The sequence below is a fragment of the Haemorhous mexicanus genome, chromosome 27 (assembly GCF_027477595.1).
Source record: "Haemorhous mexicanus isolate bHaeMex1 chromosome 27, bHaeMex1.pri, whole genome shotgun sequence".
Lineage (NCBI taxonomy): Eukaryota > Metazoa > Chordata > Aves > Passeriformes > Fringillidae > Haemorhous > Haemorhous mexicanus.
Window position 1 is genome coordinate 5513468 of NC_082367.1, and position 23798 is coordinate 5537265.

Below are 23798 nucleotides of genomic sequence, written 5' to 3' on the forward strand. Positions count from 1 at the left end.
CCGCAGGAGAACGGGCCGCGTTGGGAATTATTTAAGTTAATCGTTGTTGGTAGTTGTGTCGCTTGCATGATTAGTTTTAGGATAATAAAGGCAAGGAGATGCTGGAGGGGGATCCGGCAGAGGTCGCAAAGATGATTTGGGGTCTGAAGCATCACCCTCATGAGGGGAGGCTGCGGGAGCTGGGCCTGGAGGAGGGAAGGCTGAGAGGGAATCCCATAAATCCATAAAATATCCCCAAGGGGTGTCAGAGGAATGTGCCAGACTGTTCAGTGTTCCCAATATGGAGCAACAGCCATAAGTTAAACACAAGTTTCACCTCAACAGATTGAGGGAGGAATCCCCTGTGGGCCGCTGGCAGGGAGATGGATCCACAGCAGCAAACCCCAGAAGAGTTTTTGGGGTTGTTTTCACTCCCACCCCATCCTACATGTGCAGATGTCTCACAGGGCAGCTCAGTCCGACCATAAAACACAAAAAAAATCCAGAGAAGCCTCCAGGGGAGAGCGGGGCCATGGAGCAGAGGAATGCACCAGGAGAGCGAACAATTCCTCTGGGATTTTTCTTCTCGCTGCTCCGAGCTCTGGTTTTGGAGGTGTCGCTGGCAGCGGGATGAGGAGTGGTTGGAGCTGGAGCTGTTCCTACAACCTCCTCCTCCTCTTCAGAGCATCATTTTCCCCCAAATTAGCCCGAGTTCCTGCAGCAGCCCTGGCGCTGTGCCAGCTCCCATCAAGGGCTGCCCTGGAGCGGGACCAAGGGTCCCGATGTCTCCCCATGGAAGCGAGCTGTCAGTCCCTCTTCCCTGGGTGAGGCTTAAACAGCTCCCAACAGAAAGCTGCTGGAAAGGGAGAGGGATTCTTCCCCCTCTGCTGCTGTCCCGTGGCTTCACGCTCACGAGATCAGCTCCGGGGAGATCCGTAATTATCTATTTCCAGCATCTTCAGCGGAGCGTGAGGACACGGCAGTGCAGGATTCAGTGATTCATCAGTGACCTTCAGGCTCCATGGCTGTCCTGTTAAGGGGGACTAAGACAGTCTGTAGACACTGCTTAGCTAGGCATTGTGGCTTTTCAATTGTTAAATTGCCTTTAATTTGCTTTAAAAGTGGGATACAACATTATCATAAAAATGGGATATAATATCTTCCCCTTCAGTGGAATAATCTTCCACTATAGTGGAATAATCAAGGGTAGCAGAAAAAAGGTAAAAATAGCAAAGCAAATTGTAGTGATTTGCAATATTTTCTGTCTTGAAAGACACGAATGACACAAATCCTCCTCCTCCTGCTCTCATCCTTCTCCCAACAGCTGACGGTGCTGCGAGGCCACATTGTGGAATCACACCTGCCACTGTTTTGTGCTTGGTCCTTCACAGCTGGCACCTCCTCCGCTGGGAAAGCAGGGACACGACACAGGCATGTCGCTGTGGAAGTGTTCAGCTCCTGCTTTGACAGCTAAAGTCAAAACACAGCCCAGCTCAAAGAGCGTGTTTCCACATAAAACGCCCTTTGGCTGCTGCAGCCGCTGTGGCTCTGATTTGAAACATATTCAGTGACATTTGTGCTCCCTCCCAGGGGACTCGGTGCAGACAGGCACAGTCCTGTGTCCTGCTTGATCCTTTTCACTCCCCACATGAACTAACAGGCTGGGGGTACAAAACTGCCCCAGGGACACCCTGCTCTTGGTGCCCTCGACACACGAGTGCAGCTGCTCCTGGTGACCTGAGATACCTGAGATCCTCCCAGCTGGCCCTCTCAGGACCTTCAGCAGCGCCTGGAGCAGAGGGGACATCTGTTAATGGCTTTATCTGGCCAATCCATGCCCATCGAAGGTGCTGGTGGGTGACCCATCCATCACCCAGAGGCCTCCCAAGCTGCTGTGCCACCGTGTGTCTGAGCTGTGCCTCAGTCCTTGATGGTCACCCTGAAAGATCAGCCAGTTCTCAGCACAGATGGCAGGTTTTCCACCAAATGCTGCTCCCGGTTTCGGGTTTCTCCTCCTCGGCTTTAGGATTTCACCAGCAGATGGCAGGGCGGGATTGTTCCACCAGCAGGAAGGAGGGAGAACATTTCACCCCGGGCAGCCAGCAGCGGAGCTGAGATAAGCAATGTTTTCCATGCAGGGGAATTTGGGAGAGCAGGGCTGGCTCCTGGAGCACCTGCAGCACAGCAGATCTCCCACAGCCTGGGAGTGTCCCTGTCCCCTCCGAGCTCGTTCATCAGGACCCTGTTTTGTTCCATGTTGGGTGGGAGCCTTGTTTAACACCGCTGTGCCACCGAGCTGCCCACGCCTTCCCACAGGCTTCTCCATCAGGATTTTTTTGCCTGAAGAACAAGGATGAAGGGAGTGCACCAAGAGTTCGGGGATTTCCCCTGCAGGGTAGATCAAAAGCTGCCAGGATGCATTAGGGTTTAGGCTAAAGAAAACCCTGGGAAAAAAAAAATAAAATGAAGCTGCAGTCCCTTCATTACAGCTACTGCTCTGTAATCACCGTGTTGCTGTGGGGAGAAAACCCCACGGGCCTGAACCGATGCCCTTCCACCCACCCTGGCTCCCGTTTGATCCGCAGAGATCAGGAAGTGGGTTTGTTTTTTTTTTTTTTTCTTTCTTTTTTCCACTGTCTCTGTTTTGTTTTAGCCCTGTAGCCCGCGGGGCCGGTTTGTGTGCCTGCCTCCCACGGAGGGGAATTTGGTTCTGGTTCCTCTCTCTGGCCGAGGCCACAGCAGAGCACTGAGCTCCCACCGCCACCTCCAGCCGGGTCAGGGCAGCCCAGGCACCAGCGGGATGAGCCGTCATCAATAGCCCCATTATTGCCCTTGAAGTTTCTCCCCGCTTCCAGACGGATGCTGCATTACTCCAGCACAGCTGCAGTTGCTCCCTTCCAGCAATTCCCCACACAGCACTTAAAGAAGGGATTTATGGGCGGTTTTGAAAGGCATTTTGCAGCGAGAAGGAGTTATGGGAAAGGAAGTTGAATTCCCACCATTCCCCAGTAAAATTCTCCCAAGCATCTTTGAGAAGAGGGATCATTTACTGGTCCTTTCCTCAAAACAGAGACAAGCTCTCAGCTGTGGCTCTTTGTTTAGTCCAAAGCGTTTCCCCACAGCGAGATGCCACAGGGGTTATTCTGGTCCTGGCTGCAAAGGGTCAGGAGACCAGGGCGAGCCCTCAGTCTGGCTGCAAGGCTCTGCCAGACCCCATCTGTTCCCTGACACTTTTGTAGACCCTAAATAAAATTATTTCTTCTATTGCCAATCTCAGGGCAAGCCTTGGTGAATACCCATCTGATTTTGACTCGTTTGCCAAAGTAAAAAGTCTTGGGGCCAGATTGACCAAGAGCTATAAAAAGATCAGAGGGGATGTCACCTTCAAATCTGCATCTTACCCTTTTTTTGAAGCTTTTCAGGGATCAGAACCTGGCACAAAATTACTCACCAATGACCTCCCCAGGTCCCTTCCATGATCCAGGCAGGCTGGATGAGCAGATTCACTTCAACACTACATTGCACAACCAGAACAGGGGTTTGAAAGACTTTATTTGACACCTTTGCTGATGTCACAGCTCGTGAATCTAAGAGCACTGCACAGTGTGAAGTGAGGCCATGAGCTCTAGAACACAAACCAGCTGCAGGAACAGCCAGGGTCCACGAGGATTTCCCTCCTGTGACTTTATTAAAAGGGAATATGTTGTTCCTGGCTGATTCCAGCACTTGAGGACAAGGGTGAGAAGCAGCAGAGGCATTTCTGTGTGTTAAGTGCGAGGACATCCACCAAAACAACTGGGAGGGACTCGCTTCCCAAACAATGGCAGATACATACATTGACATGCACATGGCAGATACCATCTGCAGGAAGGAAAACAACAGCTCATCCACACAGCCCAACCGGCTGCACCTCTGACCTGAGGCATGGGAAGAGTTTCTCCCATTCAAAAGAGATCTTCTCCCCCTTTTTTACCTCTCTTTGCACTGACCTCTTCTCTCTTTCCATGTCAGAGTGCTGTAGAGGTGGGCAAGGGCTGGGCATGCAGCTGGGTCCAGAATATTCTGCATGTGTATCCCAGCAAGTCAAGGCACAAATGCAGGGAGCTGTTCAGGTGGGGGGGAGCGCTGGGACACCCTGTCCTGCCACCACAGGACATGGCACAGGGGCAGGCTGGCCTGAAAGCTCCAAGCTTCTGTTCTTTCTGCCCAAAGAAGAGAGGAGGGGAGGCCAGCTGCAGGAGCAGAGGTGTGATCTGCTGTGACAGTCATCTAGGGGCACACAGGGCAAGGCAGGGAGAGCTCTCAGGACTCAGGACAAGTGCAGTGACACCTCAGTGGGTTTTGGTCCCGGCCCAGGGAGGGAGATGAGAGGTGTGAGACCCAAACATAGTGCTGGAGAAAGAAAACAGAGACATCGTGGGAGGGGAGGGTGAGGGATGCTGAGCTCAGGGAGAACAAGGGAGGCACTTCAAATTCAGGCTGCTCCAACCCATTTTCCCCCTTTGCAGTCACGCCTGTTCAGCAGGGGGTGGAGGAGAGACAGCTCCAGCAGGGAGGCTGGCAGAGGGAAAGGCATTTTCTTCTCACTTTGGCAGCCAGAGCCTTCCCCTCGGTGACAGGCGTCCCTTTGAAATCCTCTGTCTCACCTCTTCACACCTCGGTGCGGGGTAGGGGCTGTGCCCAGGCAGCCTGGCCGGCTGCTCCAGCAGAGTTTGTGCTGGAAACCCAGCACAGGCCCTGCAGCCACGGCGGGATCTCAGCCGGGCTGTGGGAACGAGCCCTGCTAAGCCGCTGCCTCACTCCACCTTAAGGGCACATAAGTGGGAAAAGCTGGTAATGCAGAGAGGAAAGCACAGGGATTAGCAGGCAGCCAGTTCTCTTCGGGAGCTGGGGGGGCTGGAGCCTGCCCTGAGGGTGCCAGCAGTGCTGGGCATGGGGTGTGAGCTGTGTCCATCCTACCACACCAAAATTAGGTGCTGCAGCTGGGGGATGTGTCGCAGGGAATCGGCACGAGCAAGTCTGGCTGGCAGCTCCGAGTCCCCGGGGAAATAAAGACTATTTCAAGGCTGGCTGTTTTCCAAAGGAGAGCGAGGCTGGGTTCTGCAGAGGAGGAGAAACGGGGCTGGGATCTGCGTGTGCCCCCTCCCTGGTATCCAGAAGGGTCTGGAGCGTGGCCTCGTGCAGACAAGTGCATGGAACTGGATGTGATTTACGTTTGCAGGCGTCACGAGGGAGAGGACGTGTGATGGTGAGGCGAGGAGGGCGGTGCAAGGAGGGAGGCAAGAGCAGAGAGAATTTTCTCTATGGATCCTTGGCTTCTGCAAAGCAGGAAAGATGCCTTTTCAACCGAGTTTGTTCTCAGCCCTGCAGGCGACGAGTGCTGGAGAACTCCTGTCTCCGGAGGGGAGGGAGGGTCAGAAAGCCCCGATTTCCGTCGCCCAGGAGCGGCAGATCCTGGATGTCCCAACCCTGATCCCTGGTCCCTGCGTGGCAGCGCCCAAGACGGGAGGTGCCGCGTAAGCTGGCGGCACAGGGATGCCGGCAGAGGCTGGGGACAAGAGGAATGTGGTGATTTGGCTGCTCTTGGATGAGCCCTCTCTCAGTGCTCCCGCTGGCGACGGCATCCTGGGCACGGCTGGCACGGCTGGCACGGCTGCGGCCGAGCCGGCGCCGCGGGCCCTCCGGCTGGAGGAGCCCATCCTGCTGGCCAGGAAGCTCCGGCGGGACGGCAGCATCTCCCCGGGGACACGGCGGAGAGGGGCCGGCCTCACTGCAGGGCTGGGGTAGGGCAGGGAAGATGCAGTCAGAACAACCGGAGCGGGAGCAGCCTCCCTCCTGGGGATCTGCACGGGCCCGGCGGCGCCGTGCAGGAAGGACCAGGGCCAGGTCTGGATGGGCAGCAGGGACGTGGCCACGGGCGAAGGCTCCATTTCTGCCACGTAATTATTCAGGTGGGAGAGGAGTCGCAGCCGGATGGGGTCGGCAGCGTTTTGGCCCTCGAGGATGCCCAGGTACCTGACGACTTCGGTGAGACACTCGCGGAAGCCGATGCTCCTGTAATCCACAGCCAGAGCCCGGGCATCCAGGAAGCCTGGAGGGAGAGGACGTGGGTGACAGTAAAACCGTGCAGAGCTCAGGAATGCGCTTGGATTTCAGTACCCTCTCTAATGCACTGTGTATCTCACTTGAGGCACTTTGCTGCCGTGTGATATTCCTGAAGCAGGCAGCCAAGTGGGTGTCCCAAGGGACTGGATGTTTGTGTGCATGGGAGAGGCATCTGCGGTTATCTCAGCGGGATAAACCCACCAGGGTCAGGGAGCCTCTCACTGCTGGGAGACCACAAGGAGGTTTCATTCGCTGTGCTCAGGAAGGAAGGGTTCTTTTCCTGTTGGATTCTACCAGTGGTGCTGGAGATGTGGCTGTGGGCTAGATGGGCACTGGGGTTGGGCTGCCTTTGCCAGTGGGGTATTCCACTCTGGACAGCGTCTCCTCAAACACTCAGCTGAGCACCACTTCCCTCTGCCTGGCTCCCAAAGTTTACACTCTCTTTAAAGAAGTGTCAGAACCAAAACAGCTGGGCTGAGGAAGCCCAAAGCCACAGAAATCAGCAACCAACCGCTGATTTTCAGGCTTCTGCTCCCAACTTGCAGCTTCATGAGACCATAAGCAATAAAGCAGAGAATGTCACAGCACAGTGAAGTGCTGGACCACTGTGCTTGCTGGGGTCTCTCGTGACAATGCAGCCCTTTGTTGCAGTGCAGTCAAACTGAATATCTAAACAAATGCTCCAGACCAAGTTACAGCCCTGAACCAAAGCCTGGATGCCAGCAATGTCCCCAGCAAGCCAAAACTGGGTGGTAAGCAAGCCAGAGAAGCTTCTTTACTGGAGCTGTGATCTCCATCCTGTTAACTGGAACAGGACAGAGGGTCTGTACTGAGGTCTCAGTACAAATAAGACCTTTGTTGGATTTTGCACAGGGCTCCCTCTCTCTTCTTATAACAACCAAGAGACACACAGACAAAAAAAAAAAAAAAAAAAAAAGAACAGAAAGGGAAAAAAAGCCTTGTTTATTTGCAGAGTCCTCATGCAGAATTCAGCCTCCGCAGGAAATGTATCCCAGGGAGGAGGTAAAGAGTTTAATATGGTTTTTCTGGAAGCAGGCTCCATTTCTGAGCAGGAATAAATGAGTCTCTGGCAAAACAGCTTTTAGCAGGGGGTGTGACACCAACAGTGCTGTCCCTGTGGGTCTCAGGGTTCACCATCCCACATACCCCAGACTCAAAATGGGTGCATGGGATGCTGACCCATCTGTAGGAAATTGCTCATCTGCCCTCCCTCAAAAAGGTATTTCCCTTGGGAAGCAGGCAGAGCAGGCTGGAGGCAGCTCCCCAAATTCCAGTGGGGAATTTTCCTTCCAGGTTTGCACATTCACCTCACCCATGTGCTCATAAGAGCAGCCCTTACCTGCTCCTCCTGTGGCATGAAGCATTTTTAAGTGATCCACTGTCATTTGGAGAATTTCTGCCTTCTCCAGCTTGGAAGACCCCTGTGTTGGGAGCAGAAAGGAAAAGGCATTTGTCATTTTATGGTCCAGGGCTTTGTGCCTCTCAGGAGCCGGGGTCTGACCAATGATTTCCTCCCTGAAACCTCCCTGAAGCCCAGGAGTGCTCAGAATGGCACAGGGCAACCACCAGGGCTCTGTTTTTTACATCAAGTGAGCAGAAAAAAGAGCTCCTTCATGATGCAGATTGAAAAAAATCCCCATTTCTGTGCTTCCTCATATCTGCAAAACACTTCCTTGATTGATTTGATCCTCCCCAGGGCTCCTGAATATTTGCTAATACCATTTCACCACCCCATTTCCACCACCTACTTACACCCCGGAGTGAGGAGGATAAAAAAGGCAATGCCTTGCTCCAGACTGCCTCATTCTGGGGGCTGTACCCCAAAGCCTGCAGCCTCTCAGGGGGCACCAGGGGCTCACCCAAACCCAAACACACACCTGCTTCTCGAAGGCCGTGGGCACCAGGCGCCGCAGCTCCGAGAGGCTGCTGTTGATGCGGTCCCGGCGCCGCTTCTCGATGATCTGTGGGAGATTCCCAAGCAGACAGAAGGAGCCACAGTCACTTACAGCCACAGCTCACAGATCTAAAGCCCTCCAGGTGCTTTGGAAGGGCCGGGTGTGTGAATGTTTTGGGGTGTAGAAGTTGAGTGAAGAAATGTGGGCTGGTGTGGTAAGCCCAGGTGAAATTGCTCTCCCCTTTTCTGCCAGGTTTGAGGCCAAATCGCTGGGAAAAACACTGGCTTTTTGGGAGAGTTCTTCAGGAGGTGGAGCAGGAGCAGTGTCAAGGTGATTTTAGCAGTAAGGACTGGCCAACAGCCCCCCAGTGCACACAGGACCAGCCTGACCAGGGAACACAGCTGCCCTGATCATCATAAAGGACACTCACCCCTCTCCTCTTCTTCCTGGCTTGTATCTGAGATGTCGTGGTGGGAGACACAGACCTGGAAACATGGCTGGAAAGGAAGGAGAGGGGATCATTTCTGGCTGGAGAGCAACCTCTGTTGCACATATGTTCTACACACGTTTGCCATCTGCAGTTTCCTCCCCCCACCCCAAAAAATGTCTTCTGTGGTTCCCATCTCATTTTTACCCACAACACAGAGCTCAGGAATTGGGGATGGGGAGCAAAGCAGAGACTTGGATACCACTCTCTCCCCTCCAAGAATCTCCCACCAGCCCGGGACAGATTTCTGCACCAAACTGTCCATCCTCTCCCAGGCACAATTCTTCCATCCCAGCCTGTGATGGCATCTCCACAGGGCTGGAAAAGCAGCGATCTGAGCTCTGGAGTCATGGCCTTTTTTCCTCCATGTGTGAACCTCCCGTCTCTCGTGTCTGAGCCTGCCCTGTCTGCAGGGCTTTGCATCTCGGAGCTGTGATAGCAGGAGGGATCTGAGCCCTGGGATCCCAGCTCCCACCCAGGGAGGGCTGGCTGCTCCTCAGGGTGAGGCCAGTGGTGGCACTGATGTGGTTTCTGAGGGCTTCCCAGAGAGTCGCTTCCCAAACCACAATTTTCGGGGTGGGCTGGGATGTTCTGAACTCACGGACACCCCTGAACCATTCAGAGAGGGGCTGGGAGGACACCTGGCAGGAGGTGACAGAGCAGGGACACTCCTGCTGGCTCACAGCTCTGCTCAGGGGGACGAGGGACATCGTGGGGACAGTCTAAGGAACAGGGCCCCACAAACCACCCTGTGCCTGCCTGGCTAAAAACACCAAAGGTCAGCTCTAGACACGCAGAGGGAGGCAAAGTTCAACCCTTGGGTCCCCGTGGAGGGGAAGTCTCCATAACCATGGATAACCGGGCGTGGGAAACTCCCTGCAGCAAGAACCCCGTGGCTGAGGAGGGAGATGAGGCTGGCTGGGCCACCTCCCACCTCCCCCAAGCAGGGTTTGTCCCTCTGGAAAGGGCAGCTGGCTCAGGGCTGTGGCTGTGCCTTACGAAACTCGGAGCAGGGATGTGAACACGCCTGCAATCCCGGCTGGCCCAGCGCGCCGCAGGGAGCAGAGCTGGTGTCAGACACCCAAATCTGGAAAAGGGGCACTCGGGTTCACCCCAGTCCAAATGTTTTTCAGTTTGACAAAGCATTTTAATAAGAGTCTATTAAGGATTTTCCTGCACAGACAGTGCTGTCTGCAGCGAGCCGACCCAGCGCAGCCTATTAAAAATAGGCCCAAGCGAGGTGCTTTCAGAAGTGGTTTTACACAATAACATGTTCTTCTACTGCCTGCTCTGCTCATCTCCATGCAGGTCCCCTATTTGAATGTCTGCTGGGTGGGCTCTTCTGGGCAGAGGTGCTGGCTGGCTCCACAAGTGCTAACATGTGCTGCCAGCTACACAGACACACAGAGAATGAGCAATTTTGGTGTGAAAACGGGCTCTGTATGGACACCAGGGTGTTTTAGGTGCAGGGGGTAGGTGCTGAATTCACCTGGAAATGCAAAATAGGCACCCAAAGAGGAATAGGGATTTTTGAAACTCTCTTTGTAGAGCTGTCTGGATGCATTGCTCTTGGTGAGCTTCAGGTCCAGATGTGGATATCAACACCCATCTCACTGCAAAATGTATTTTAAAAATACATCGGGTGGATTTGAACCACATTAAAGATAGTGTGAGTATATTCTCCAGTGATTAAAATTTCTGCATTGCTCTTTGCTTGGTTTTATCATCCACAGCATAACTCTGGCTGTGAACTGAGCAGATCTTGCACTTCTGCAGTGACCCCGGAGCCTAAACCTGCTCCAGCACTGATCCAAGCCTCACACCCGGCGTGACTCATCCCCTCACTACAGGAAAACTGGTTTGCCCAAACCACTCAACCGATGGGTAATGGGCTGGGAACCCCAGCCAGGCAGCCTCTCTCTGCTCTAATCACTCCTCCTCCTCACTCCCCACCTGGAAATGTTTGATTTTTCTGGGTGCACCAGCATCCCATGCAGGATGGCATTACTTGGGGTGTGCCCTCAGCAGGGCAGGAACAGCTCTTTTGGCCATAGATTTGCGTGGCATGAGGAACAACATCCACCCATACAAATATCACCAGGTCACAGCCAGCCTGGTTCCACCACTGCCTTGAGAAGGCAAACACATTAGCAGCACCAGAGAGAGAGTAAAAGTTCACCATTACTGGTCACCGAAATAAAATATTGTGACAATTCCAGTATTTTATCCCTCGGGGTCCTGTGGACTCTGTGCTGCAGTGATGTGAAGAGGTGGGATACATTTCAGCTACAGCAGGAAAGCAGCTGAAATATTGATGCACTTGGAAATGCGTAAGGGCTCAGGGAATTTCTGCAGGACATTTTGTGTAAGACGTGCCCCACTCTGCTGCGACTGTATCAGAAGCAGATTCATGAATTTAGTCCCATGAGAAGCTGAGCTTGGCACCAGGCAGTTTCTCCACTCAGGATACCAAAGAGCAAGAGGGAATGAATTAATCCAAGGCCTCGCTGGACGCTGAGGGAGGGGAAACACTTGGCTACTGAAACAAGAGTTCAAAAGCAGCTGATTTTTGGATGGGAACAAATAACAGAGCCTTTCCTTCATCCCCTGTGCCGCCTGCACCCTCGGAGCCTGGGAGGGCTGACCCAGCCTGGGATGCCCGGTGCCAGGGGAGCCTGAGGGCATCGCCTGGGGAACCACACGCGGCTCCTGTCCTCACCATTCCCTCACAACCAGCAAAGCCCCAGAGCCAAAATGCGGCTCAGCAGCGATGGGACAGAGCCTGCGCTGCCGAGGGGCACCGGGGCAGCCCTTCCCTAACCCATCACAGCCCCAGCTGCTGCCTTACCAATGCATCAGCACAGCAGAAGCGTTTATCTCATGCAAAACCTCTCGTTTCTTCCACATTCCCTGGGAGCCCTCGGGGTGCCTGAGTGCAGGGGTGTGGGTGCCTCTGCTCTGGGGGCGCTGCCCCATCTCGGGGTGCAGAGAACAGAACGGGCTCCCACTGCCCTTCTCCCACCTGGCAGGAGAAGCCACCGCGCTGGATTTGATGGGATTCTCCTGAAGCTCCTAACGCAGCTTTAACACTTGTACGGGGATCAGCCCCATGGCCAGCACCAGCCCTGGCCGGCATTTTGGGGTCATCCTGCCGGTCCCCGCAGGATCAGCCCGACCCCCAGGGGTTAAGCGAGGTGTGAGGGACTCCCGGTGCGGCGGTGGCAGCGCCGGTGCCCTCCCGTGCCGTGCCCGGGGCAGCTGTGGCAGACCCGGTGCCCTCCCGCACCGTGCCCGGGGCAGCTGTGGCATACCCGGTGCCCTCCCGTGCCGTGCCCGGTGCGGCGGTGGCAGACCCGGTGCCCTCCCGCGCCGTGCCCGGTGCAGCTGTGGCAGACCCGGTGCCCTCCCGTGCCGTGCCCGGTGCAGCTGTGGCAGACCCGGTGCCCTCCCGTGCCGTGCCCGGGGCAGCTGTGGCAGACCCGGTGCCCTCCCGCGCCGTGCCCGGGGCAGCTGTGGCAGACCCGGTGCCCTCCCGCGCCGTGCCCCGGCAGGCACCGAGCGCTGCCGCCCCGAGCAGCTCGCGGGGAGCGGTGCCGGGACCCCAAAAACCCGCGTGGGACGGAGCCTGCCCTCACCTGTACTCCTCCTCCCGGCCCACGTCGATGGTGCCGTCAGACTCCGTGTCGGACGAGCTCTCCTCGCAGAGCCGCTTCATCCTGGCGGGGGGAGAGGCCGCTGGGCTCGGCGAGGTTGCCCCACGCGTGGCCCCGGTGGCCGCCGCCGTCCTTGCCCGCCGTGCTCGGGGCAGCGCTCTGTCCCTGCCCGGGCTCCGCTGCTCCGGCCCCGCACGGCTCCTCCCCTGCCCGCTGTGCCTCTCCCACCCCCGGCTCTCCTTCCCTGGCTCCCTCCCGGCTCGTCCCCACCTCCCGGGTAATGGGTTAATGAGCCACCATCTCCCGGGAGTGACGGATTACGCGGCCGCGCCGGCGCTCCCCGGTTCCCAGGGCCCCCCCTCCTCGCCCCCCCGCCTCCTCCCGCTCGCTGGTCGAAATCCCAAGTCTTCCTGTAAAAGGAACAGTCTGTGTGAACCGTCTCATGTCCCCCCCTCCTGCCCACGGCCCCCCTTCCACCCGCCGCACATTGGCCTCAGCCCCAGTTTAAAGGGACCAGTGACCTCACTGGCAACAGAAAACCGTGGGAAAGAGATGGGACTGATAAAGCCTTGAGTTGTTTCAGGGAAAAATCAACATCCAGCCCCACACGCACACACATGTCTGCCCGGCTCGGCGCGGCGCAGGCACTCTGCGGGCTCGGGGCTCGGATGGAGAGCGGCTCGCCCGGAGCGCGGCGCGGTTCGGGGACGCCGCTCAAAGGGCCCTCGGCTGGGATCAGTCGGTGGCCACCGGCGAGGGCCGGGTGGCAGCGGTGGCACCGCACTCGGGCCAGGTCTGGCACAGTAGCGCGGTGGTCCCGCCGGGAGCTCGGCCCCCTGCCACGCTCCCACAGCCTTGGAGCCTCTTCAAGTGCCAGCTCCCGGCGCTGCCAGGGCATTTGACACCTACCCTGCGAGACAAAACGGCCGAAGCCCAACTCTGGGCTTTGTAAGGCTGGGATGAATCGCTGTTTTCTGGTCTCTTTTCACAATGCTGGAAACTTTAACCCACAGCCCAGCATCGAGCGAGCATCTCCCTTTCCCCGCTCCTGCAGGAAGGAGGCAGGAATCTGTTTTTCAGAGCCCTGCTGCTGCTAAAATCCCCCAAGGCAGCAAAAACGTGTGCGTGTGGGAGAGAGACAGAGAGAGGGGAGGAGGGAGAGCGCTGAAGTGGAGGTTCCCAGTACGAAAATAATGCCTTTTATTTTGAAGAAAATAATCAGCGCTGAGATCTGGCAACACGTGGGTTTCCCAAAGCCCTTCTGCAGAGACCGTGGCGGCGATAAGAGCCCGTCGCCGCTCGGGCCAGCCAAGCCGCCCGTCTCCCGTGGCCTCCTGGGGTGCTCCCTATCTCCCTCAGCCATCTCTGCCAGCTCACCCACCGAGGTGTCTGCAATTCCCCAGCACCTCGCCAGCAGCTCCGGAAAAGCCAAATCCCGGCTCCTGCCTGCCCTTCGCCCACGCCTGCCCCAGCTGAGCAAAACACAGACCCCTCCCCGCCTCCCCCGAGCAGTTTTGGGGACGGAACCACACCATCCTGCCTTCTGAAGTGAAGCAGCAGGGACCTGAAGCTGCCGTCCTGGGCTGGAGTGGAAAACTGACATCTTGGTAGTGTTTGTAAACTGAAAAAAGGGAGTAAAACCTTTGCTTTAGGTCACAGCACTTTGTTACTCTAATTCTGGTGTTTTGTTTTCACTATGAGAAGTGGTCAAGAAGCCAAGCTGTTATTAGCTTACGTTTCCAAATGAAAAGTTACTTTGAACCAGAAGAATTAGAAAAGTGTTATTTTAGCAGTTTTGAGACCCGCTCCTCCTCCCTTTCCAAAGTGATTTCAGTTAGAAACACATACATCTCCAAACCAAACTTCCCATAAACATGTGTTTTTGAGAGATTAATACTCTTTCCACTGATAAAACCATTTAAATGGGATCCTGAGATTGGTTGTTTCAGGCTCTTGCTCATATCACAGCGAGCCCGAACCCAGCCGAGCCCAGACCTGCCACAGAGGAACACTTTTCTTCTCCATTAGAAAGGAATTCACTGTCCAGACTCCATCTTTTCCGGGCCCTGCCTAAGCATCATTATCTGGGTTCAATTGAAGTGTAATTGGCAACATGTTTTTCTAGGATTACACTTCATTATGAACAGAGCCGGGCCCCCAAACCCACTTCTCCTGTAATCGGATCCGTTCTCCAGCCTGTGCTCCTGGAGAGTGGTTTCTACCCGACCCCAGGGATCCCAGGGGGGATTGTGAGGGACATCTGAGCCACCCCAGATGGAGCAGGGAGCCCTCACGGGATGGTTCAGTGGAGACAACAGGGAAGGATTAAATGGGCTTAGCTGCGTGAGGGGAGCTGGATTTTGGGAGTGTCACCCATGTCCCACGGGAGGGAGCAGCCAGACCTCCCCCACTGCAGACAGGGAGACCTGGGGTGCAGAAATGGGGGTTCTGCCCCTCCTGGCCTCTCACTGGGTGTCTTTGCAGCCAATTCCCACGGTACAGTGACCCCGAGAGCAGAGCCACAAGCAGTGGGTGACCAACCTCTGCCCAGAGCTGGTTTGCTCTTCCCTGGAGAGCTCCAGGCTTTGCCACAGCCAAGCCAGGGAATTATCAGAGGAAATCTCTCCCCAAGCCCTGAATTAACAGCGCTGGCCCCGTGCTCGGGGCTGTTTCCCCTCTGCAATCACAGCAAGCATTGCTGCAATGCCTGTCCCCATCCCTGGGACCCCTGTGAGACCCTCAGGGACTCAGGAGCTGCTGAGAGCTGTCCCCTGCTCCGGCTGGCTGTGCCTCTCCGTGGTGGGAACTGTTTCCAGAGGATGGGTGTCACGAGGATGGGGCTAAGCCATCCATCACACCCAGCACTAATTGGCTACCCTGCTTCAGAGGCCAAGGAATAAGTGAGCTGCAAAGATTGATGTCCCTTCCCTGCAGCAGGAAAAACTCTCCGGGCCAGGACTGAGGGTGGATCCCTGCCAGGGACCTGGGATTGCCTAGGTTTGCCTGTGCCAGGACTGTCCTGGGGGTGAAGGGCTCCAGACTAAGTGTCCCTGGAGGGGCAATGGTCAACCCAGCCACCAACCCCCCTCCCACGCCAGGACCACGCTGCTCCCTCCCCTCCCGCCTTCCCAGCTCTGGGAAATGTCCCAGGAGAGCGGCCAGCTGTGAAAAGCTGCAGCAGCTGGAATGTGGGAGGGAGGGCAAGGCTTCTGGAAAGCCAGAGGCAGCCGAGGAGCAGGACTTATCTGTTACCTCCCCGTGAACTGACACCTCTGATTTAACCCCGTGCATGCCTGGAATGCCCTGTCCTCACATCTTCAGTCAACATCACCTCCTAACCTCAGGTCCCACTGCCGCCTGCCAGAGCCACAGCTGTAATTTCCAAGGCAGAGGCCTCAGAGGGATGCTGGGCAGGATTCCTGGCTGTGGACAGCCTGCCTCCCTCTGTGGCTAAGCAGATTCATCACGGGCGGGTGGGAGAGCCAGGCAGGGCTTTCAGGAGGTGATTTGGGATGAAAGCGTGGAGGGATGAATACGGTATCACCTCCGTGCTCTGTCAGATCTGGAGCAGGGCCAGGAGAGGATTGTTTGCCGTGGCTCTGCTCCAAGCCAGAGGCACCACAATTGCAAACTCCCCCCCACTTCCCCGGCCCACGCAATCCAGAGCCCGCCCAGCCGACTGCTACGGGCAGTCCAGGGGAGGGAAAAACAACATTTTCCCACAAACCCGTGGCCTCACCCTTCCCCAGGCAGGGACGGGGCAGATCCTGGAGCTGGAATTCGGCGCTGCCCTCACCACCCTGGCAGGGCTGTCTGTGTCCTCACACCTCTTGCCCCACGGCGGGTCTGGGAATGTGGCTCAGCTCTGCAATCCCATGGGATGGGGCTCCAGAGGCTGCACCTGCCGAGCTCACAGCTGGGACACCCTGCAGCTGCTGCTGTCCCCTTGAGTCTGTGCCACCCTGTGTCACCAGGGCAGTGGGGCTGAGGGACAGGATCCATCCTGCTCTGAAATCAGCAGGACATCCTGATGGTTTAGCATCAGACACCACCAGTGGGTTGGGCCCTAGACATGCCTCAGTTTCCCCACTCATAATGGTGCTGCTGCACTGGGCACTCGCTTTACAGAGAAGCCACAACGAGTGATAATTGATATTGCACCAAACCTGCCCACAAACGGGGTCACTGCATGTCCAGGAGCCCCCTGAGGTCAGGGCTCCCCTGTGGCCACCCAGAGAGGACTGAAGACTGGTTGCCACTGGACACTGGGCTGCTCCTCTCTGGTATTCTGTACCTAGAAAGGGTGGTGGGGACAAGGTGAGGGTGGTGGGGACAAGGTGAGGGTGGTGGGGACTAGGTGAGGGTGGTGGGGACAAGGTGATGGTGGTGGGGACTAGGTGAGGGTGGTGGGGACAAGGTGAGGGTGGTGGGGACAACATGAGGGTGGTGGGGACAAGGTGAGGGTGGTGGGGACAAGGTGAGGGTGGTGGGGACAAAGTGAGGGTGGTGGGGCACAGGTGAGCTGCGGTGGCACAGGATGGTCCCCATGACCATCCTGCAGCCCTGGGTTCCATCTCTCACTCTCAGGGATGGATGAGCCAGCCCTGGAGGTGCCAGCCCCGCTCCCACCTCTGGCCACCTCTGCAGCCTTGGATGGCCCTAGGGCTGCACTCCTGCTAGGAAGCAAGAGGAGCTGGGATGGGAAAACCCGTGGCTGGTGAGGCAAGGTCCTGGCCTTCCCCCGGGGCCAGTCCCCAGGGCTCCGGGGAACACAATGCCTTTGTTTGGGACTTGGCCTGCTGCAAGGAGCCCTTCCCTCGCTCAGCCCCAAAACACCAACCCTTCAAAAGGCCCGTCCTCCCCCTCCCCTTCCCCCAGCAATGCTAATGTGCCAGGCCTCTTCTTATGAACCCTGGGAGAGATCAGGCTGGTAGACAGTTTCACCACTTGTTAAATGTGTGTTTAGCGATCTTGTGAGTAGACAAGAACAAATACAAACAAGCCGGGCTGGAGAGCCCCTGCCCCTCCACCCTGCCTGGAACGCAGCAGCCCCAAAGCCTTTCTTCTCTAACCACTTCAAACTTTCATTTCTTCTGAAGCCACAACAAGGCACACTTTGTAAAGCAAATGAGTAAACAGCAACTTTCAGCTTAAAAGGAAAACAAGGGGGAGGGACTGTTTTTAATTACTGGATTTTAAAAAGGGCTTTATTCTGTTAATTGCTTTCTGTTGTAAAATGTTCTCCTGCACACAGCCCTGGTTCTAGCTGCGTTGCTGCTGGCCAGATGGCACTGCAGAGGCAGTGACAGCATGTGCCTGTGCTGCTTGGCTACACAAGTGCCTTTAACATTCACAGACATCACCCCCGAGCCCTCCCAGCCTCCTGGAAGTGACACGAGGCACCGAGCCTCGCTCAGACGTGGCCGCTGCTTTGGCACGTCCAACCCCCGCCGCTTCCAGAGCATCGGCACGCACGGAAAAGCCTCTGCAGCTTTCAGGGCCAGCTCCCAAAAGGGGCTGATTGCTGCTGATTGCCTCGGCTGCAGTGTCACCGATGTTCGATGTTCGTGCGAGGTGCTGAGCTCAGCCCGGTCCCACCCTCGGGGTGACGGAGCTGCGGGTCTGGCGTGCGTGGAGGCATCCGGGGCTCTCGGTGTGTGCAGCCGTGCCAAAGGGATTCCGAGCGCAGCCCCGCTGATCACAGCCAGCCCCGGAGACACCCCGAGCCCGGGGAAACAGATGGGGTGAAAACAGAGAGCTCAGGGGTGCACGGCAGGATCTGGAGCAGCAACGCCACCAGTGAGGTTGTCACTGTGCTGGGGACAGATGGCACCGGGAAGGGGCAGGGAGAGGTGGCAGCGGGAGACTCTTCTGCAATTGGATCGGCCCCAGGAGGGAAGGAAGGAAATGGAGCAGGGATGGCCTTGGGCTCCTGGCACATGGAGACCCTGAAGCCCTCACTGCACCCTGGGTGCTGCAGGGGTTTCCACAAGGCCCTGAATGCCTCAGAGGGGGCCCAGGCAGTGAGGGGAGGAGGGGGAGAGGTTTGTTCCCAATGTGGAGCTCACAGGAGCACGCACTCCTCCCTCCCTTGCTGGCCTCCAGGAGGGAGCACAGACATGTCTGGGGAAACAGGGACAAGGAGGCTCCCAGTCTGCAGGGGAAGGGATCATCCCCTGGCCCTTCCAGCACAGAGGAGGGGAAGTGCACATCCAGAGGGCTTCCAAAGCCACCAACCCTCCGCCACAGAGGCCCCAGGGTCAGGGATCACGCAGAGTTCAGGGCAGGGGCGAAGCTGCAGCGCTCGGGCTGGCCCGGGGGGAAGCTGCTCCCCCCGGCACTTCCAGCTCCTGGCTCTGCCTCCTGGCGTGGCCTCTCCCCACTCAGAGTGTTCCCCACCACCACCCACTGCTGTTTTCCATGCTGGGAGAGCCCCTTAAAACCGAGTCTAACCATTAACCCAGCACCACCGTGCTCTCCGTTAAACCCGGTCCCCAAGTGCCACATCCGTGTGGTTTTGAACACTCCCAGGGATGGTGATTCCACCACTGCCCTGGGCAGCTCATTCCATTGCCTGACCACTCTTCCAGTGAAGATTTTTTCCTATTATCAAATCTAAACTTCCCCTGGCATACTTTGATGCTGTTTCCTCTCATCCTGTTCCCTGGGAGCAGAGCCCGACCCCCCTCCTGGCTGTCCCCTCCTGTCAGGGAGGGAGCTGTGCCAGCCAGGGGGTCCCCCCTGAGCCCCCTTTTCTCCCTGCTCACCCCCCCAGCTCCTCCTCATCCGACTTCTGCTCCATGGAGCTGCTTTAATCAGGAAATCTCCTCCTAAAAAACAAACTCAGGAGAGAGCAGTGGCAGCCAGAGGTGCTTTGAGCCCGCCGTGCCCATGGCATCAGGCAGCTTTTCCTGCCTTTTCCTGCGCCCACCGCGGCGGGGGTTCGGCTCCTGCCAGCAGCCAGCAGCTGCTGCTGAATGCTCACTTTCTCTAATTGAATAGCAGGAAGTTCAGTCTCGTTCCTTCGCCTTTCAGGCTGTCAGCTGGAACAATCGCCCACCTGTGGCACCACCCCGGGGATATAAATAAGGAAAAAAACACAATCGCTGCCAGAGGAATGGCTGGCGTTCCCAGCAGATCTGCTGATAGCGAGTGCCACGCTGCGTGCCCGCACTCGGAAGAGGTGTCTGTGCCGCGGCCGGACACACGGACAGCTCCGGGAGCGGCTTCCATGCGCTGGAAGGAGCGCCCAGAGCGCAGGAGGGGACGGACGGAGAGCACGGGGAGGAGCGGCGAGCGCGCGTGGAGCCCTGCGAGGACTCGGGTGACAAACCCCAGCTCACTGCCCGGGTGCCCGGTGCTCCCATCCTGCGCTGGGATTGTCCGGCAGCTGCCCCGTGTCTCCGGGACAGAGTCCGGAGTGTGCTGGTGGCTCCCTCGCTGCTTTTTTCCCCGTTTCTCCGAGCGCTGCCAGAGCGGCTGCGAAGCCAAGAGGCAGCGAGCGCTCCTTCCTGGAGCTGCGCCTCCCTCGCCGCCACCCAAGGCGCTTCCCCGCCACCTCCGGCACTCGGCACTCGCATCATCAGTTCACAGCCGGGCCCCTGCTCCCGCCGGGATGCTCCCGAGGCCGCGGCCGGCACAGCTGGGCTGGATCTGACAGCTCGGCGCAGCTGGAAGGAGCCCAGCTGAGGATGGGGATGGAGGGAGGTGCGGCGCGGACCCTCCGGGAGGGGGGAGAGGCGGCTGGGAGGGCAGTGGGAGCCACCAGCACGCACACGCACAGGCCAACGCTGCTGCCACAAGAGGAAATTATTAATTTGCTGGGAATAAAGTCGGCAGCGAGTCAAAAACCATCCTTCTCCCGATGGGCTGGAGAAAAGGCTCCCAGCCTCCCCTGGTGCCCTCGCTGCCAGCAGCCCTGCTGCCTTTGTCCGGAGGGACAGGCTGGCACAGGGGCACCTCGTCCCCACGGTGATGGAATGTGGATGGGCTGGGCACCCTGTCCCCATCCCGGGATTCACCCAGACACGGCAGCTCTGCTCCCAGCATGGCACCTGTGGCACCCTAACTCCTGCTACCACGGCAGGGGACGTGTCCCCCTCCCTGATACCCTTTGTCCCCACATCACAGCGCTTCCCTGTTTGTTTTCCCACTGCTGCCTCCCTCCAGCTCCCCGAGTGGAGCCGGGGTATTCAGGGCTCACAGCCTGAATGAAGCCAGATCCCTGGACACATTCCTGTGGTTGTTGCCTTTTTTTTTTTTTTTTCTTTCCCTTTTTCTTCCCCCCTCCTCTTCTCCCTCTCTTGGCACAAGCTAAAGGATTCAAAAGGAAGCCAGGCTTGGCAGACACAGGGGGAGGAGGGAGTGGGGAGATGAAAGAAGGCCTCTCTCCAGCTTTCTTTCCAGTTCCCACACTCAGCCGGTGCAGAGAGTTCCTAATGATTCCCAGCCGCACCTGGAGGAGGTCTGTTTGTGCAGCCAGCAGGACAGGCCCCCATCACCCCACCCCTGCCATATGGGGTGGCCCCACAGCCCCCCAGCCAGGTCACGCTGGGTGACAAAGTGTCTGAGGTGGCACTTAAGGACGTGTGTCCCACGCCAGTATTGGCACTGAGGACGATCTCTGCGTGCCCAGCTTGGTGGGCTTCAAGCAGGAGGTCAAACCCTGCAGGGGGAGGGCTGGGGGCAGTCCGGGGGCTCAGGTGGCCCCCGGGGCTGTGCTGAGGCAGAGATGCCCGTTCACACCCCCAAACACGCACCTGAAGAGAAGGAGCACCAGGTGGCACCGGGGAGGGCGGTGATGCCACTTAGGGCACCAAAGGGAGGGGACATCGGCCGCCAGGTCACCTCTGGCGGCACTCGCAGCCCTCCACGCCCTCTCGTGGCACCTGCTCAGCACCACAACTGTCCCTGTCCCTGTCCCTGTCCCCATCCCTGGGGCAAACACATCCCCATCAGGATGGACCTCAATCCCAGCATGGACAGCAAAGTCCACTCGTGCTCCAATTCCCACCAAAAGTCAGCGCAGCCAAGCTTCCCTCACAGTGCAATCGGAGCAGATTTTCCCTCATTTACCCTCCCTGGCATCCTCAGCTTCTCTGGGCAACCAGTGCCAGGGCCTCACCACCCTCAGAGGGGAGGATTTCTGCCAATATCCAATCGAAATCTACATTCCTTCGGTTTAAACCCATTCTCCCTCACCCTACCACTCCACGCCCTTGCCCAAAGTCCCTCTCCAGCTGTCGGGCAGCCCCAGAAGGTCCCGAGACCCCCCCCTGCTCTGCTCTGCTCTGCTCGCAGGGGGATTATGGCACAGCCCCATCCGGCCCAGCGCTGCCAGCGCGGCTTTGAAGCGCAGCCCCGGTAACGGAGCCCTCGCTGCAGGAATGGGAAAGCGCCAGGACGGCGAGATCTCCTCCCCCGCGGGCAGAGCTGGGAAAACGAGGCAGTTTTTCCTAAAAGGGCATCTCCAGGCAGGGGGAGCAGGCTGGGTTTGCTCGGTGTGCCCAAGTTCTTTGCCCTCTGGCGTGTTGCTCCAGCCCAGCAGCCAAAGGGTCATTCCCAGCTCCCACAGATCCATCCCCACCGAGACATCCCTTAAGCACCAGCACCGGGGGACAGCAACAATTCCCAGCGAGGGGAGGTGGTGGTGGGTGCACCTGGCGAGGGGCCAGGCCCTGCACACCGAGCTGGAGCATCTCCCCAGGAGCTGGCCCAGCCCGGAGCTGCCTCTTGGCACCGGGAGGTACCGGCTGCCCCCGCGGCCGGCGGCGGCTCCGCACCCGCCCCGTTGAGTCACGGCTTCGTTGGTGGCCCCGGCGGCTCTGGCTGGCCCTGGCTGTGCTCAGGGGGGACCATTTTAGGCGCTGGTGACAGAGGTGTCAGCAAGCACGGCTAAAAATAGCGGTGTTGAAGGGACGAGATGGTCGGGCTGCTCAAATCCTGGCACGGCCCCGCCGGGGCTGATAGCAAGTGCCCTTTGCTTGTTCTCCTGCCGCCGGGTCCCCTTATCTGTCCTTCCAGCTCGGGGTGTTTCTGTCACCCTGTCACCAGGTCCCCTGCCCTGACATTTTATCCCCCTGGGATGGCTGCAGGTTCCTGCTCGGGGTTGTTGGCGCCTATTCCTCCCTCCAGGGAGGATGTAAAACTGAACGTGCTGCAGAGGAGCTCCCACCTGGGCCACAGGACAGACCTGGATCTGCGTGGCCCCCACACACCAGGGTCTGCAGGGGTTTCACTGCGCTTCAGAGCACTCCTGGGTTTCTGCTTTCCCTCCCTAAGGAGCTGGAATCACCCTCTGTTCCCTCTGGATCATTCCTCAGATTTAGATTCACCATCCCAAGAAGTGTTCAAGGCAAGGTTGGACTGGGCTTGGAGCACCCTGGGACAGTGGGAGGTGTCCCTGCCCATGGCAGGGAGTGGCACTGGATGATCTTTAAGTGGCACTGGATGATCTTTAAGTTCCCTTCCCAAACCAGTCTGGGATTCCATGATTCTGCCATGGTGATGGGGAAACTGAGGCAGGGATGTGTCACAACTTCCCCGGTGCACACAAAGGACCAGGAGAGCAGAGCCCATGCTCTGCCCAACCTCCCTGCCACGCTCATCAGGGCTGTCCCCCTCTCTCACGACACCCCACAAGTTCTGGGGGTTAAATCCTGATTCGTCATGAGAAGCAGCTCCTGCTATTCAGGGTGGTGATTACCTCGGGAACATCTGTGCTGACAATTGCTGAGTGGCAGCATAATTCCCACCAGCTCTGCCTCCGCCTCCTCCTCCTCCTCCTCCACGGGCTTCGTTTCAAAGCACGCTCCCTGCAAAGCCCTGCCATGCCTGATCAAGGGAAAAGCTGGGAAGACAGGCAGCAGAATCAAAGGCAAAGCCGAGCCAGGCATCCCAAATCCACCTGCACCAAGCTCCCCCCGTCCCTCAGTGCCTCACAACAAGAGCTTGGGGTTGTCCTCGCAGCTTTTGGCTTTGCAGTGCACATCCCGACCTCCCAGGGCTGCAGGGACACACCTGGCCTTTCCCTGGCGCACCTCAGGCTGGAATCTGGGCTGGAATTGGATTTATTTTTTTTTTTTTCCCACCAAGCCTCTGGTGGAAGATCACAGCAGGGTTGGGGATGGGCTGGGGGAAGGCACTCCAGCAGGATCGCTCTGCTGAGGGCCATCCAGCCCTTAAACGAACACCCAGAGCAGGGATGCTGCCCCGGGGCCCACGGACATTCCTTGGCTATATTTGGTGATGGATGGAGAATTTGCTGCTTCCCCTGAGTCCATCTGTTCCCCTGACCGGCAGGGAGGAGCTGCAGTGTCGCTGCTCGGATGGAGCCGGTACTTCAGCAGCCATAAATCTCCTCTGCTGAGCCTGTGCTGCCTCCCACCTGTTGGCTGGGAGAAGATCAAGCTGACAAAAGTCTCCTGCCAAGCTGTATTTTTATCCAGGGCTCCGTCACGAGCCCAGGTGCCCCACAAAAGCTGCTCACGAAGCACAGGGAGGTGGTTGTACCACAGCACATCCCACCCCTGGAATCCCACCTCTCCCACAGGTCTCCAGTCCCAAAGTAGGAGCTTGAATCACACTTTCTGAATTCTCTTAAACCCCCAAACCCCTTTTTCCTTCTTGTCACGCCTGCCCCATCACCATAAAACCTGG

At 57.6% G+C, this 23798-nt stretch overlaps 1 protein-coding gene across 2 annotated transcripts; it reads right to left on the reverse strand.

Annotated features, from left to right (window-relative positions):
• Positions 1 to 3514: 3514 nt before the first annotated feature.
• Positions 3515 to 13248, reverse strand: HEYL (hes related family bHLH transcription factor with YRPW motif like). 2 transcript variants are annotated; one of them, XM_059868752.1, is made up of 6 exons: positions 13050 to 13248; positions 12123 to 12203; positions 8431 to 8497; positions 7983 to 8066; positions 7445 to 7526; positions 3515 to 6070 (listed from the first exon to the last, which is right to left on the reverse strand). In XM_059868752.1, the coding sequence occupies exons 2-6, from the start codon at positions 12200 to 12202 to the stop codon at positions 5394 to 5396; spliced, it is 990 nt and encodes a 329-aa protein (XP_059724735.1). In that variant the 5' UTR covers position 12203; positions 13050 to 13248; the 3' UTR covers positions 3515 to 5393. The 2 variants fall into 2 exon arrangements, with proteins under 2 accessions (XP_059724735.1, XP_059724733.1); XM_059868750.1 differs by lacking the exon at positions 13050 to 13248 and having other exon boundaries at positions 12123 to 12372.
• Positions 13249 to 23798: the final 10550 nt, after the last annotated feature.